Here is a 16,526-nt window from a genome sequence, read left to right on the forward strand (position 1 = left end):
GCATTTAAGGTATATACTGAAATTTTATCAATTAATGAAGAAATAAATAGAATATGTCTGAATTATTTATGTAGAAATCTTATTTCAAAATGAAGTTACAATGAGAATTTTAAAAAATATACAGGAAAAAATGTTTCAAAGTTTAATATATACTTAAAATAAATTGTATGTAATATATGATCCTCTTTTTCTATTCTCTCTTGATATGGAAATATGTTTGTCAAATACATAATAATAAAAAAAATTTAAAGGAAAAATAAATTTCATTTTATCATAGTTCCAGCTTTGAATGCCTTGTAGAAATAGTCTGTTAAATACTACATGTTCACAATCCAAGTCTGTTTAATAATTTACGGGAAGTCACAAATATTTTAGTTACATTCCAATATTATTAATTATAAGAAAATTTTCTTTTATTTCATTCTTTGCAAAGTGGAAAATTTTAGACAAAAAATTAGAACCACCTTTTCTTACCTACCTCTTATCAATAGAGGGCATATCATATGATCTTTTTAGGATACCCTTCTCTCTACTTCCCAATTTGTGGTTTTATTAGGTTAAAGGAGAGTCTAATGAAGAAGCATCTTTTACAAATGCAGATCTACAACTGCAATTTGTAATCAAAAAGAATTGGCTGAAACACATAGATTCAATGACTTTGTTCAATGTCATTTGGCTAATGTGAGTCAGAAGGGAAACTGAACTAAGGTTTTCCTGACTCCAGAATCAGCTTTCTATTCAACAGGCCACACTGTCTAAGTGACCACTTGGGGAAGCCATTGCTTGAACTTACCATTTCGGGTGAGCTTTGGTGTGACTTGGGAATTCACCAGGTTCTCCATTTCCAAGTGAACATCTTTCAATTCTCCTGTGTCATATAAATGAAGCACCTGAAGGAGAATAATCTCTAGTTATTAGCACAACAGATTGCTTAGAAAGAAACCAAGATGCTAAAATCCCACCTCCCACTATCCACATCCTACTTTTCTCAATAACTTTTATTAAAAATCAAAACAAAACAAAAAACCCAAAACATTAATTCTTGAGAAGAACAGAAAAAGATTCCTCAAGTTTTGGTGCACTGTGCTGCATTTAACACTACTACCAAGCAAGTATCCTTAGTCATGATACAGAAAAACCACAGTGCAATCGGGATATATCACAAAACAACTTCCTATAAGGGAATTCCTTGTCTTCTATAGAAAGAGGAGACTCGATTCCCTAAACATAAAAGGCAGAAGGGAAAAAGAGACAGGTCCCAAAATTTAAACTTTGGATAAGAGGTATTTCTACTTTAGGAAAAAAATTCAGATTCATGACTCAAGCATGCTACTATATAATAAGAAGAAACAATAATACAATAATGCAGGGGACTAAGTCAGATAGAACTGGATTGTAGTTTTGATACTGCCATAAGCAATGGCAATTAATCCATATGCTAAATGAAATGTCATGGAAGAATATTATAAGGCAGAAGGAGATACTATAATAAAGCTTTTAGACTCCTAAAAAATATTTTTATAAATGGAGAGTGTATCCACATCATCAGGTCCCCACATATGGTGAAATCACAGATTTGTACCAAAAAAAAAAAAAAAACAAAAAAACCCAAAACTGTATTATATTATATTGAGACAGATCTTTGTCAACAGATCAGCTCAAAACGATCATAAAATAGATCAGAGGAAGGCTGACTAAATGGACCTTACCTGGTTTGGCCGCAGGAAGTTGACATTGATATTGGGATACCTGGTAACAGGATCGATGCTGTAACGGCTGAAGTTTTTACTCACATTCTCTGGAGTGGTCTGAGGCAGCAACCTATAAATGCTTTCCCTGTAACATCACATATGAATACTATTCAAAAGAGATGACATAATTATCAGCAAAACACAGTTACTTTTCTAACTTAAGTACTAAAGGTTACATCTGAAGGATAACATGTAATATTTCTTGCTTTCAATGACATGTGGAATTGGTTAGCTGTTGGCCAGTGAGAACAAGCATAGATTCCACTGCTTAGGGCAAGAATGAGATCTTGATTCTAACGATAAAGGCAATTAATTAAGTATTTAGCCTCTTAATGTTATCACAAAAGACCCAGGTACCATCTGTCAATTATCCTCCCTTAATGCTGATCTACAGGCAAAAATGGTGGTTTGAACTAGACTATCAGGTTCCTTCTGATTCTAACATGTCACAAAACCTTTCCTTTCCTTTGTGTTACATGAGAAAAATTCAGGAAAAAAAGGTGTTTTTAAGTGATAATAGATAATTAAATGTCAAAATCCAAGATGAATTAATTAATATTTATTAGATATAAGTACAAAGAATGAAACACTCCCTTACTTCTAATGAGCTTACATTCTAATGGGGGAGAGAAGCACATATAAAAACATATACAGTAAAAATAAAAGGCTAATCCATATATATGTATGTGTATTTACTTAGTATAAAGTAAATGTGCAAGCAAAATAGCTAAAATCAGGATGGTTTGGGAGGGAAGCCACTAACAGATGGATCAGAAGTTTCCTGCAGATGATGGTGTATGGATTATATCTCACAGGAACAGAAGGACTCAAAGGCGAGCATCCCGGGCATACAGGATAGGTAGTGCAAAGGAAGATGAGGTCTAAGTGAGTAACACAGGATGGCCAGTCTGAGTGAGTTGGAGAGTATATGTGGAGGTGGTGGGTGAATGGTACAGTGAGTGAGTGACTGTGTGTGTATGTATGTGGTGGTGATGATATTTAAGTTGGAAAGGTAGCTTGAGTCTAGGCTATGTAGGGCTTTAAAAATTAAATAGAAGTTTCTTCATAAGGTGAAAGACACCAGAATTGGCTGAATAGGGCAGGGCTTCTTAAACTTTTTCCACTTGCAACCTCCTAAGAAATTTTTACATGATCCTGGGTATATAGATATATAAAATAGGCATATAAGTCAAACATTTGTTGATAATAAATCATAATTTCCAAACCTCACATATTCAGTTATGAAATCCCATGAAGTCATAAATCACAGTTTAAGAAGCTGGGGAGCAGAGTACTGACATGGTCAGATCTGCATGAAGAAAATTAGTTTGGCAGCCTTGTGAGAAGTGAAGAGAGGTTAACCTCTCTTCATGAAAGACTTCAGTCTGGGAGATCAATTAGAAGTGTTACAATAATCTAGGTAAGAGATGATAAGCAGTTGAACTAAGCTAGTTAAGTGTGCAAGTAGAGAGAAAGGGTCTGTTGTGAGAGATGCTGCAAAGGAAGAAATGGCAAATGAACACATATGTGGGGTGAGAGAAAACAAGCAGTCAATAGTAATTCCAACAAGCTTGAGATGCTGGAAGGATGTGGCCCTTGATAGAAAAAGGAAAGTTTGAAAGAAGACGGGGAAAGTTTTAGAGATGTTGACTTTAAGACGGTCTTGGGAACATCCAGTATGAAATAACTATCCAAGAAGTAATTGATGTAGGACTGATGTTTGGGAGAGAGACTGGAAATGAATATGAATCTGGGAGTCTTCTGGGTAGAGGTGACAATTAAATTCATAGAAACTTATGAGGTTGCCAAGAAAAAAAGTTAACACATTTGCATTCTCAGTATTCAAATTGGAGTATACCCATTTCCATTACCTTTCTGCTAGAACCTCCAGGGGACTAATTCCTAGAGACCAGCTTCGGACCATCCAGGCTGAGTCCATAGCAGCTAGAAAGCCTCGGGCTATTCCAGTTCCCATTGGCCAAAAAGGCTGCATAAAAGGTTTTTTGGGTGAGTAGAGGGTGAGCAAAGTACGGAAAAAGAGAGAAAGGAAAATAAGTTAAAAAAGGAAAATGAACAAAAAAAGCATGACATTCTGCTGCAAATTTAGCTGTTATGATAAATAAAAACTTCATATCTCTAACTATGGATCTAACTATACATATCTATGAATAACTATGGCTCATTCTATAGTATACCCTATAAAATGCCATTCCCCTTCCTTCATAATGACACAGTTAAGTGAATAGAGTGCCAAACTCAAAATAAAAAAGATTCATCTTCAAGTAAAATCCAGCCTCAGACATTTAATAGCTATTTAACTCTGAGCAATTCACTTAAGCCTATTTGCCTCAGTTTCTCATCTGTAAAATGAGCTGAAGAAGGAAACAGCCAAAAAAAAAAAAAAAAAAAAAAAAAAGGAAAAAAAAAAAAGAAAAGAAAAGAAAAAGAAAAAAGATGAGGTCATTAGACATGATAAAAATCAATTTCCTTCAGGCTTACCTCAAGTAGGCTATCCCCAACCAGGGCCACCAATAACTGATGGCCATTCTGTTCCCGAACCAGGGCTGCATTCTCTGATGCATACATGCAGGTAAAGTCAAACATGGCCACATCTGGTTGCCCATAGTGATTGATGGCAAAGTCCAATGATGGCAGTTGCTGATTGGTAGAGAAGTCAGCAGCTTCCCTGGCGTAGCTCAGCAGAGCCTCCTGGTCTACATTTTCCCGAGATAACAAGAGTTCTGTGTCAGCATAGTCCTGTCTCCCAATAGAGAAGAAGTTCACGATGAGAACTCAAGTAGAGAATTAAAATTTTTAAATTGTGATACATGAAAATAAAGCAGTGAATATGGATAATTCAGAGAAGAATGGAAAGGCATGAATAAGATGCAAACTATTTAAGAACATCCATGATGATTATAACAAACTGAATGGTGTGTAATTAAAATAACCAAGCTTAATGTCTAAGAACAGATGAAGAAATATATCTGTCTCCTTTTTTCCCTGCTCTTTCTCTCTCTTTTAGGGGGAAGAAGGGGAAAGGGGAGTGGAAGAGTGAGGAGAATGATGAAAAAAGTAGAACATATTCTACCAAATTCAGCTGATGGCATTGAGATGACTGAAGCCAGTTCCAATGTCTTTATGATGAAAAGAGCCATCTACACCCAGAGAGGCAATTGAGGGAAGTGAGTGTGGACCACAACATAGCATTTTCACCCTTTTTTGTTGTTGTTTGCTTGTATTTTGTTTTCTTTCTCATTGTTTTTTTTTTCCTTTTTGATCTGATTTTTCTTATGCAGCAAGATAAATTGTATGACTATGTATAGCTATATTGGATTACTTGCCATCAAGGTGAAGGGGAGAGGGAGAAGGGTAAGAAAATTTGAAACACAAGATTTTGCAAGGATTAATGTTGAAAAATTATCTGTGCATGTGTTTTGAAAATAAAAAAGCTTAAGAAAAAAAAAGGAAATAAAATAATTACAACATTTTTTAAAAAAGAAATGATGATTTCAGAAAAGCCTGGAAAACTTAATTAAACAAGATTCAGTTAATGTTTTATTTAGAACTGGTTTTTTTTCCCCTTGAGAGTCTTTGTTACATGGGATGACATTCTGGGTAAGAAGGGGGAAATATATAAAAGAGAAAGGTAATGTAAAAATAGAAACTATCAAGAAAAAAAATTTAAATGGATGTTTCTAATCCTTTGAGCTTACAAAAGCTCTACAATGGGGCATCACTTTGCAATCAAAACCACCTAAATTATCACAACCAAGTGACCTATCTATCTCAAATATAGCCTAAAAATAAGATTTTAGTGCATAAAATGGGCAGCAACAGTAGTTCAGATTAAGGAGAAGAAACACATTGCAAATAGAAAAAAATGTATTCAACACAATGAAACTTAAATTGAGAAAGAACCAGAGAAATCCGTCTTCAAGGAAAAAACAATGAAAGAACCAAGTTTCTGTAAAACATCATTAGACATTCTTTCCCTTATGATGAAATCATAGGATTTGAATAATAGCATTGATATTTCCTATTTTATTGAAGTAGGCCCTAAAGGTCCAAAGTACCAGTAATAACATTTATTTATAAAACATGAAAAGCCAAAAGAGAAACATTCAAGTTTGTCTTGGAAACTATTTGCTCACTAATGAATGCAATCCTGCAAGAGGCTTGTCAGAATATACATATGGCATAATCCCTGCTGCCTTCTAGGGAAAGTAAATCAGGTCTTAAAATTCTAAAATTGTTCCTATGTATTTCCTTTCACTAAATACAGTCTAAGATAGGAGGTCTAAAATGAGTCCTGGTTCCCTGGTATACCAATTTGATGGATAGAGATGACAAACAGCAGCCCAGACATTAAGAAACAAATAAGGAATAAACTGCTTATGTCTAAGTATATTGTTTTTCTTCATATCCATTAGGATGAAGGAAAGGTAAACTAACCAAGGGCCAGATTTAGGAGAAAAAAGGAACAATTATGCTATGTGTTTATGCCTATCGTTTCCCAACTTACTCTGTCCTCAGAAAAGGGAACAGTAGTGTCCCTTAAACTAAACTGAAATTCATCATGTACTTTCACCCCACAAACACAAAGAACTACTTAAAATACACCTGCCAGTTTCTCATGAGAACAGAAGGGTTAGAATAAACTTGGATCAATACTAAGTGTCTCTTTACTTCTCTTTCTCTTCATGCAGCAATAGTGGGTTCCTGAGATTCTGAGACACTGAGGAAAGATTTCCTTTTGTAGGATTTTGCCCCAGTTCTAAGGTTATTAATAAGAGGATATCAACTATTCAAGCCAAATGGGATCTGGCATTTCAGAGATCATCTGAAGGCAAGACTCATACAATTAATCATCTGGAAGACTTTAGATTAAAGATAAGGAGATATATTCTGGGTGGTTATTCTTGAGTAAGAATGACCAAATTTGTCTTAAGATGAATTTATCACTACCTGGACTATGCTCAAGGGTAATCTAGATAAAAACATATATAATAAGTACAGAACAACACCCACACTTTTAATGAGCCAGCTATAGTTCTAACATCTCTTTTAGGTCAAATCTGCTGTGCCCATAAAACAGCATTCTCTGCAACTTCAAATTAAGTCATCATCCAGCTCTGAAATCTCAATGGCTTAACATTGTTATTAACATAGCACTAAAAGAAAAGCTCATTTTTCCAGGTGATAGGGTTGGATGACTTAATTTTTCTTGCAAGGTAGTGGAGTTAGGAACTACAACAATCATATAATTCAGCCCCTTAGTGAGTATTTCCAAAAAGGACTCAGCATAAAAGGAAAGTGTTTTAAAAGAAACTCAACTCACATGTAATATCACTCCTTTATCTAATAAACTCTGCTTTTTGGCTGTCATAACAAAGTAGTGTGTGTCATCTTTGTAGTAGACAATGTTCTCCAAGTCAATACCTGTATTGAGACAAATGTATACATTTAGCTGTTTTCCCAAACATCATTAAACATGACTGACTTTAGAAGAAACAAAGATTTCAGTCTCAATGGGAAGTACAGAGAATCATCTAATTAGGAAAACTAAAGATTTATGTGCTAGCTAGATAGCAAAGTAGATTAAATCACCTTTTAGTCCAGTGACTTTTAAGGAATATAGGTGCTAGAGAGAAACCAAGTTTATCATAGTGAAAAAAGAAGAAATACTATAACAAAAAAATCTGCAGTTTATATAACATCAATTTAATCCAACAAATCTTTATTAATTGTCTACTCTGGCCAAAGTACTGTGCTAAATGCTGAAAGAGAATAAAATCCCTATAATCATGGATATGATGTGCAGTACTCTTCAGTGTGGGCCTAAAATCACATTAAAATGTAATTGGGAAATATTCAGGAAAACAAAAATACAACAAAACACAGATAATATTATAACACTAAATTGATAGCCCATAGAGATCACTGTAATGCACGTATGTATGTGTGTGTCTATTTCCAAATATTTTACATAAATTGTTTCATCTGATCCTCATAATAGCCCTAAAAATAGTCTCTGCTTTTAAAAAACCCTGGAACAGCCCTTTGGTTGGGGAGGTGTATAAGACAGTATCTATATAATTAAAGTATGTACATAAAATAAATACAAGGCAGTTTGAATGCAGGCAGCATACTGGAAAGGTAGGTAGGACTTAAAAGTCAAACAAAAGTTTATATTTTAGCCTAGAGGCAAACAGGGAATGATGAGATGTGCTCCAGAAAAATCACAAGTCATATTTAGAATTTTATTGTTTTACTCAACTACCTCCCATTTCCTTGCTTATCTCTACACCTAAAATGGATGTTTGTAACTTTGTCCAGAATCACAACATCTAGCACCAACCTGTAGCTTCCCGAAGTTCCTGAAAGAACTTCTGATTGAATATGAAGGCCACACCACTGATTTCTTCTACTTTGGCTTCTGCTGTGGTATGGCGGTTAATGAAATTTGCTGTGATGGCAATGGCCAACTTGCCTCGAAATTCTTTCCGACGAAACCCTAGAGAAAAATAAAGTTTCCCAGAGAAGTGTTGTTAAAATGATCAATTCAAATGAGAAAGATAAGACACAACAGGATGAAGGTCAGGGGAAGAGAAGGGAGAAAAACTTGTCAAACTTTCCTTCCAACTGCAAAAGAAAACTGATATTCAGGAAAGCGTCCATCATTCAGGACAAGAGCATCCAGGTGAGATGTAATTATTTAATTTATTGTTTGATTTTAATAACAATACTGTGAACTATGACTTGATAGTGTTGCTACTGCTAAGGAGATGAGCAACATAAGTAGCCTGTCCTCTTCCAATTGGACCTTAAGAGAGATTTCTTAATACCCCAAAAATGAATTCCCTGGGTTGTGGGGAGGGGATGAGGGAGTGGAGGAAGAGGGAAGGAAAAGAAAATTAACAATTGTCATGGAATGTAATTTATTAAGTTTTAAAGCAGCTGCTACACACATACACACACACAATCAGAAAATATAAGGATGAAGTATATCAGAAAAGAAACTTTCATAACACTTAGGCCTTTAAAACATTTATGACCATGAAAAGCACATGTGGGGGGGGGGGGGGAATACGTATATCTATATATATATGTAAATTTAGTACCTTCTAAGGTATTTCTCCTGCCATCCCCTCCAATGATCACTTCAAATTCATACTCTGATACAGGGTGTGTTTTGGGGTGTACCTGTGCCCGCCAACCTATTCCTGTGGAGCAAATACAAATGAACATTGCTTCAGCTCTGTGTCATACAAATTAGGCTATAAAATTCCTATATAGAATTATCTTCAAATTTCTGGGTACTCTAGACACAAAGAATATCAAAACAAATATACAGTATTTGAATCAACTTGGAAGAATCATGGGTTACAAATTCTAGAAGAGAAATCCTTAAGAAAACTCATAAAGGAGGAACTGCAACACTTACTATTTAGTAAGCTTTTAAGCAACATCCAGTGCCTTCTTTTCAGATCCAAAAATCCCCAGGTAATATAAAAATCAATACACATGAGAAATCTGTTCTTATTCTGAAACCTATAGCTTTTCCCTTTGACTCTACCTCTTCTCACCCATTTTTCTACTCTCTATGAGCCCCAATAGATTTGCTCCAACTTACGTTCATTTTCTTGGTCCTCAGGGGGATATACGAGCCCCTGGAATTCCACATTGACATGGATTTCAATGCCAAGAATCAAGGCAACCTTCAAAAGGATTAGCTGGAGCTGTCGGATGCCTATAGGATAAGGACAGGGATACATTCAAAAACAGCTTTAAGCAAAGCTAAAAGGAAAAGAGGGTTCCACTCAATAACATCTCTCCAAATCCCTCACCCATCCATCCACTTTTGGCTTCTTTATATTCTCAAGGCCTGCATTGGAGGGAAACATTTTCTAAGTCATATCCTGTAGCAGTAAAGGGTAAATACAAACTACAAGGAGATATTCTCCTGTATCAGCCTTCCAGACAGATCCAAACTCTCTTTGATGCAATGGTTATAGCTCTGGCCAACCAACAGCTTTCCTATCTCCCTCTCCCTTCCATAAGGCACAGAAAAAAAGTGGAGACTTAGTTTCTTACTCTGGATACTATCTTGGCAAAAGAGGAAGAATGCCACATCTGAATAAGGTAAGATAGATAATATATATGTTGACAGTCTCACATAATAAGCATTAATTATTATACTCCTATAGAATTACAAAGCACTTTTTTTTTCCACAAAAGGTTTATCTAAACATACATTATTTCATTTATCTTTACAACATTTCTATAAAATAGGGAGGAGCATAATCCAATTCCAAATTTTGCCCAGAGGAACCTATACCCCATACTTATGGACTATTAATTAAATCATTTCCTCAAGGTCATATAGCTTGATCTGAGATTAAAAACTGGCTCCTTTTCTAAGGTTTTCCCAAACAGTCTGTGAGGGAAAACTTTAAATAGATGTCCAAGATAAATAATTTATGAATTTCTTAGAGGACTAGAACTATGTCTTATAACTTTTCCTGTTGCCAATAGTGCCTAGTAAAGTTCCTTGCAAAGAGAGGCAACACAGTGAAAGATAAAAAGCATTCTATAAGGATCCAGAAGAAGTGGGTGATTACTGGTCTTAGTTCTGCCATTATTATCCATAAGACTCTGAGTAAATCACTTAAACTGTCTTAGTCTCAGTTTCCTGAACTATAATATGGGATGACATTCCTTGCCTACACCTCATGGGATTTTTGTGACTACTGAATTGAAAAAATGGGTCTGAAGTTAGTCCATGATGCATAACAAATATAAATTATCAGTAGTAACAGTAATTTTGGATTTGATCCTACTGCCGGGCTTTCAGGCTGGAAGTAATCTCTAATTTCTCTAAAATAATACCCCCATACAATTATTTTTGCCAAGTGCCCATCTTTTAAGTTTGTTTTTTTATTTTCTCAATATTTGTCCTACTTACTCTTCAGGTACATCACCTCTATTTTACTGATGAAAATGTTAAAAGTACCAAAGATCATACAGACAGTTAATAGCAAAGCTGGGAGGATCATCTTGTAAATTCTCAATACTAACCTTTTTTCCATTACATACTACACTATCTTTTTGAAATCACTACCAAGTATTGCTCAATATTGATGCCACCTGGATTAAGTGACAAAAAAGATGGATTACTTGAAAGAATTGGGAGAAGAAAATTTTACAGAAAGTTAAAAAACTATCGGGAAAAGCCAGTAATATTTAGATTGAAATGAACCTCCTAAAGTCATTTAAGTTATCTCTCGCCTTCAAGCCATTGTTTACTGGCAGGAAAAGTGATGGTAGTCCACTTTTATATAGCACTTGAAGGTCTAATAAGCACTTTTTGAAAATAATTTTGTGATAAAGATAGAGAAATTATTTCCATTTTACAAATGAAAGAAATGAGATAAAGAACACAGGACTTGCCATTGCTATCAAATAACTGAGCCAGAATTTGACTCTAGGTCTTCCTCTTTTGCACTATTATAATGCTGCCAATCAAATAAAATATGACAGAAAACAGGAGACAGATCTGTTCAATAAATTCAGCTAAGTTCCTTTTCTAAAATCAATGTAGCCTGTGGCATATATATATATATATATATATATATATATATATATATATATATATATATATATAAATAAAATTTTTTGGAAGCTCAGACATATCTTACTATAAAATAGCTTTTCTTTTTCAATTGCCCAGAGTTGCCACCCTCTTGAATAAATATCCCCAAAATGGCAATTTCATTCCCTGTTATTATACATTTTATTTGTAGATTGCTATATATACCCAAGACACTACAGATTCCAGTCTAGCAGAGAAATAATTTCTCTAGCCAGTGGAAAATAGTAGGTACTGGACAATGTTGTACAAAATTGTACATGTGTTTAAAGCCATCGCCTGCCCCTGTACAGAGTTATGGAGTTTCCATACAAAAGAACATTTGGGTGCACTCAGGACTCCTTAATAAAACTGCCTTGGAATCAAGAGTGTAATTTAACATCTCATCCAGATAGCCTCTGGTTCCAAATCATTCCAGATGGGCTACTTTTACTTCTACTTTTGCATTGTTGCAACTACCTTAGAAACTCGAGGACAAATTGATTTAGAATTAATTTGGTTGCATGCAATGTCACCACCACCACCACCAAAACCAAGTTACAAGATAGAATTCTTCCAAGGCGCCCGCTGTTCCTTGCTACCAAAACAAGATGAAAAGCTCTGGAAGACACGTTCTGGAGACTCCATGTCACTTACTGATATGGTCAATGGCCCCAGCGCAGAACTTGCCATAGAACTTCTTGGCACCCAGACCCCTCAGGTCATGTATGGTAAATGGCCAGAGATGCAGGACGTTGTTGCGGGAGAAGGCATCCCGCTTCTCAATGACCACCACCTTGGCTCCCAGTAAGGACAAGTCAATGGCTGTGCGAAGGCCACAAGGCCCAGCTCCAATGATGAGACACTGAAACACACAGCTACTGTTAGGGCAAGAGAAGCACCTCTAAAGATAATACACCTTCATATAACAGATTCACAATTTCACAACTCCCACCCAAAGAACACTGCCCATTTACTTTCTCTCCCACTTCTTTTTTCATTTTGAACATAAACACCAAATAAAATGAGCATTTCCATACATAAAGGAGAATAGAAAAACAAGACTAACTTGTATAACTGAATTTTTCTTAAATGCAGGGAGCTTTTCCTGTAAGTATATTGTAACAATAAAAATGCAAAAAAAAATTAACATTCCAAAGCTGTTCCATTTGTCATTCCTTCTGTTTATTTTTATGCACTTAAAAAAAGTGTTTCAATGACCATCTTTTTTCTTTGTCTTTTCTTAGGCAACCTGCTGCTAGCTCTTCTTCCTACCACTCCCACCACCAAGTTGGGGGTGAATGGGAGAGGAAAGACAGAGAAGCCTTCCAAAGTTTTCTGAAATAATTCCTTTCAACATTCCCATCTGGAACAAGATTTCCACAGAATATAACCTAGGTCATAAGAGATGGGAACAATTCTAAATACTGTGTATCGACAAAAGGGTCAACAGCCTACTTGCTTATTAGTTCTAAGTACAAACCTCAAATAAATGCAAGACAATATTCCACTGACCAATACATAATGGTCCAGTATAAGCAGTGAATGTATAAGCAGGAATTCAAATGAAAAAAAAATTTCCAGGTCTTGAAATACTGAGCCTTGGAGAGAGGCTCAAAACAGATAAGATTTTCTACTCATAACTCTGAAGTATCCTCAGGAGGACAATTTCAAGATCCAAACAAAGGTTGTTAGGGCTTTTTTCCTTCTGAACAAAATTCTAAATTCAAATTTGAAGGAAACCTTACTTTTCTAAGTAAGGAATGTTTCAATTTGAAAGCTCCAAGACAAGATTCTATAGCTCTCTTGCAGATGAGCATCCTGGAAGAGACCAGCTATTTGACTTAGCAGGTATACAAAGGCTAAACAATAATGAGAAACATGACAAATATAATACGTTTTGGCAGAATCTTTTTTAGGACTATGTTCATGGACACCCAAATGCACTGAAATTTTACTTACTACCACAAAAAACCATTTAAGAAGAATTGTCTGTTGGACTTACATGGTATACTGCCCACGTGTAATTTCACATACCTACCAGCTTTTTCAAAATGTAACAAAAGCAGCTATGGACTGCCTTCAAAATAAATATTTACAGTATATGCCCACATAATATGATTAAGAGAAAAATAAAAATATTTATGAAATATGGGGAGGTGAAAGCAGGAAATACATTTTTCATATTATACTTATTTACTTCTGGCTCAGCTTGACAGATTTTTTTTTTTCACCTAGTTGAAGGAAATGCTCTTTTCAAAGAAAAAAATACACATTAAAATCTTAATCCATACATAGGTCACATCTTTATGAGTTGTTGGCTTGGATAACTGAGCTCCAGGAAACTATTACCATAAAGTGAATGGCCCCCAAAAGACACCTGACTTTTGAACAAAAAAATAAGTCTTTTTCACACTAGGTTGTTGCTGAAATTTATGTAAGCCTCATTTAGTCTTCCAAAACCAATTCTTCTCTGTGAAATCCATTCTAAATCCTTAAGCTTGTAGCTATGTATGCTGGTATAGTCAAACAACTATTACCTTGGTGTTAGTGCACACTTTTCCCTTTCTGTAGTCTTTGTGGCTACCCCGTTTATCCAGTTTTGCCCAAAGGGCTTTGGCTTTCCAGTAGTTAAGCTTGGACTTGAGCTTGTGGTAGAAGGAACGATAGTCCTTGGGCTTTAGCTCCAAATAGTCACAAAGCTCTTGGAAAGCTTTCAGGGTTCCTTTACAGGTGCTGGCCTGGACAAATCGGTCAAAGAGAATATGAGCTTCATTTGTCTTCTCATTCCGACTTTCCTCCATGCTTCCACACTCTTGGTAACCCCTGCATAAGGGGAGGAGGCAGTTGTGTTGTCCCGATACCTACATTAATCTATCAAAATCAAAAGAAAAGAAAAAGAAAGAGTCAATAGATTTGAATTTTATAATGTCTTCTAGGAGGCATAATTACCTTCTTAAAAGTACTTTTTATTTACTTTTGCCTTGTTCTATATTAGTCATTTCTGTATATAATCCCAATTCCTAGGTTGACCTTTTCCTTGTAATAAAAAATAAACACATACAATCAAAACAATAAGCTAAAATTAGTTACTGCAAAAAAAAAGGAGAAAGTTATGTTTCATTTTTTTTCTATTCTTTGTGTCCAAGATTGGTCATTACTAGTTGTTCAAAATGCCACTTGATTTCATCATTTTCTCTTTATTTAGCAGTCATTTTATACATGTTTTTAATACATATATATTTTATGTGTTGCCACTACATTCATGTACCACAATCTAGTCAACCATTTTACAATCAATGGAAATAGCCACTTTGTTTACAATTGCTTTTTGCTAACATGAAAAGTACTGGCATTTTGATATACATGGAACCAATTCTAATTTTTTGAAAGTGTTATTCTCAAGTCAGTAGAGACCAAAGATTTCATAACACTACTCCATTCTGTCCACTAGAAGATTTGGTAGTGATGGTGGTTTCTACAATTCTCTTGTGCACCTCTGCAGCTTTAAATGTTTCTTACTCTTTTTATCTTTCATTCCTAAACTAGTGAAAAGCATTCTTTCATCCCCCTTCCTCCAATGCAGTTTATACAAGTCGTGTGTATCATCAACCTGAAACATCCCTGCCCCTCTAATATCCTATAATCACCTTCTGAAGAGTATTAGGAGAGTACTTCTAATAGCATCTGGCTATTACTCTTATATAAAACATTGTATGAGATATAACATCATTAGTGAGAGCTGGTGATAAGAAATAGACCAGGTGTTAACTAAATAAGAAAGTTCACCTGTTACCTGAAAAGATTCTTAATACTGGAACTAAAAAGTGCTGACAGCATTACAGTGACCACAAGGCTTCCTGATTCCTCTGTCAGAACAATTGGCTACAGATGGCTCACCAATTAGTTATCAGTAAAAGGTGTGCCCAGGAAGAGTCTTGGCAAGGTCTTCCTGAATGTTACCTGTCTTTAACCAGTCAAAAGTCTTCTTGACAACCCTTTGGTTGAGTGTGAATAACATTCATATCCAGGTCACATGAATGGACTATTCCCTTGGACTTTTCTTAAGGAAAAAACAGAACCACAATAGAACAAAAACTAGAGATGGAAAAGTGCATTGAAGATAGACGCTACCTAGAAGGGTAGCACATTCAGGGGACTGCAGGGAACCATCTAGTCCAGGAACTTTCCCATTTTGTTGCTGCCCTGAAGCCAAATCAAGAGCTGCTAAGAAAAATAATGGAATGACTGTCAGTTCCCCTGCACAATCTCAGACAAGAGACAAATGGAGGCAAACAAACAACAAGAAAAGGAAAAGTTATTGGAGAAAAACTGAATAGAAATGAGGGAAGGAAGAAAAATGTCAGCAAAATAATGATAATAGAATTTGAATAAATTTTTAGAGGTTAAAGAAAATAAATCTCCAGAAAGAAAGAAAAAGACTAATATTCAACTATACCTCTTAAAGGCCAAATTTAGGCACACTGGAAGAGTCTCAGAACAACAGTAAGAGTCAAGAGTAGATCTGGCATTAAGATCAATGAAAAAAAGAATTTATAAAGGTGAACAGGAAAACTGATAAAGTAGAAAAGAGGAAATCTGAATGAAGCTATGGACTCTGATGTGTAGAGAGATTTGAGCAGAACAAGACAACTTAGAACAGAGAAGAATTTTAAGAAATACTATAAGAAACGCTAGAAGATGCCTGAGAACCCTATACCCAAAGTAATAAGAGCTGGAAGGCTGAACTCAAGATAATCTTAGAATTATTAGTCTCTTATAAAAACATGAATTAGCAAAAGTATCAAAGAAATTATATAAGAAAAACCATTCATAAGTATTAGAAAAAGAAGGCAGAATGCAAATCCAGAAGATAGTTCTATTTCGATTAAATATAAATAAAAAGTTTTTTGCAAAAATGGATGAAGCCAGAACAAGAAGACGAGATATTGACCAAGTATAAATATTTTCATGAAACATCTCTGATAGAGTGGCACCCAAAATCTTCAGGATTTTACGGGTTTAAGAGCTATTTTCCCCCAGAACAGTGGTCAACAATGCTCAACAGTATTTAAAGAAATACAAACTATCAACAGTTATAAGTGCTAATAGTCACAAAAAATAGCTAATAATATTTACTAAGC

General features: G+C 35.1%; 1 protein-coding gene across 1 annotated transcript in view; it reads right to left on the reverse strand.

Annotated features, from left to right (window-relative positions):
- Window positions 1-16,526, reverse strand: part of MICAL3 (microtubule associated monooxygenase, calponin and LIM domain containing 3) — a 254,496-nt gene that overhangs the window by 132,847 nt on the left and 105,123 nt on the right. The window contains 10 exon segments of the mRNA XM_051961753.1: window positions 794-890; window positions 1,710-1,836; window positions 3,623-3,738; window positions 4,251-4,508; window positions 7,093-7,193; window positions 8,113-8,268; window positions 8,876-8,977; window positions 9,388-9,504; window positions 12,040-12,247; window positions 13,923-14,256. Coding sequence (XP_051817713.1) covers window positions 794-890; window positions 1,710-1,836; window positions 3,623-3,738; window positions 4,251-4,508; window positions 7,093-7,193; window positions 8,113-8,268; window positions 8,876-8,977; window positions 9,388-9,504; window positions 12,040-12,247; window positions 13,923-14,186 — 1,546 coding nt within the window. The 5' untranslated portion in view covers window positions 14,187-14,256.

This window comes from Antechinus flavipes, chromosome 5 (assembly GCF_016432865.1).
Source record: "Antechinus flavipes isolate AdamAnt ecotype Samford, QLD, Australia chromosome 5, AdamAnt_v2, whole genome shotgun sequence".
Lineage (NCBI taxonomy): Eukaryota > Metazoa > Chordata > Mammalia > Dasyuromorphia > Dasyuridae > Antechinus > Antechinus flavipes.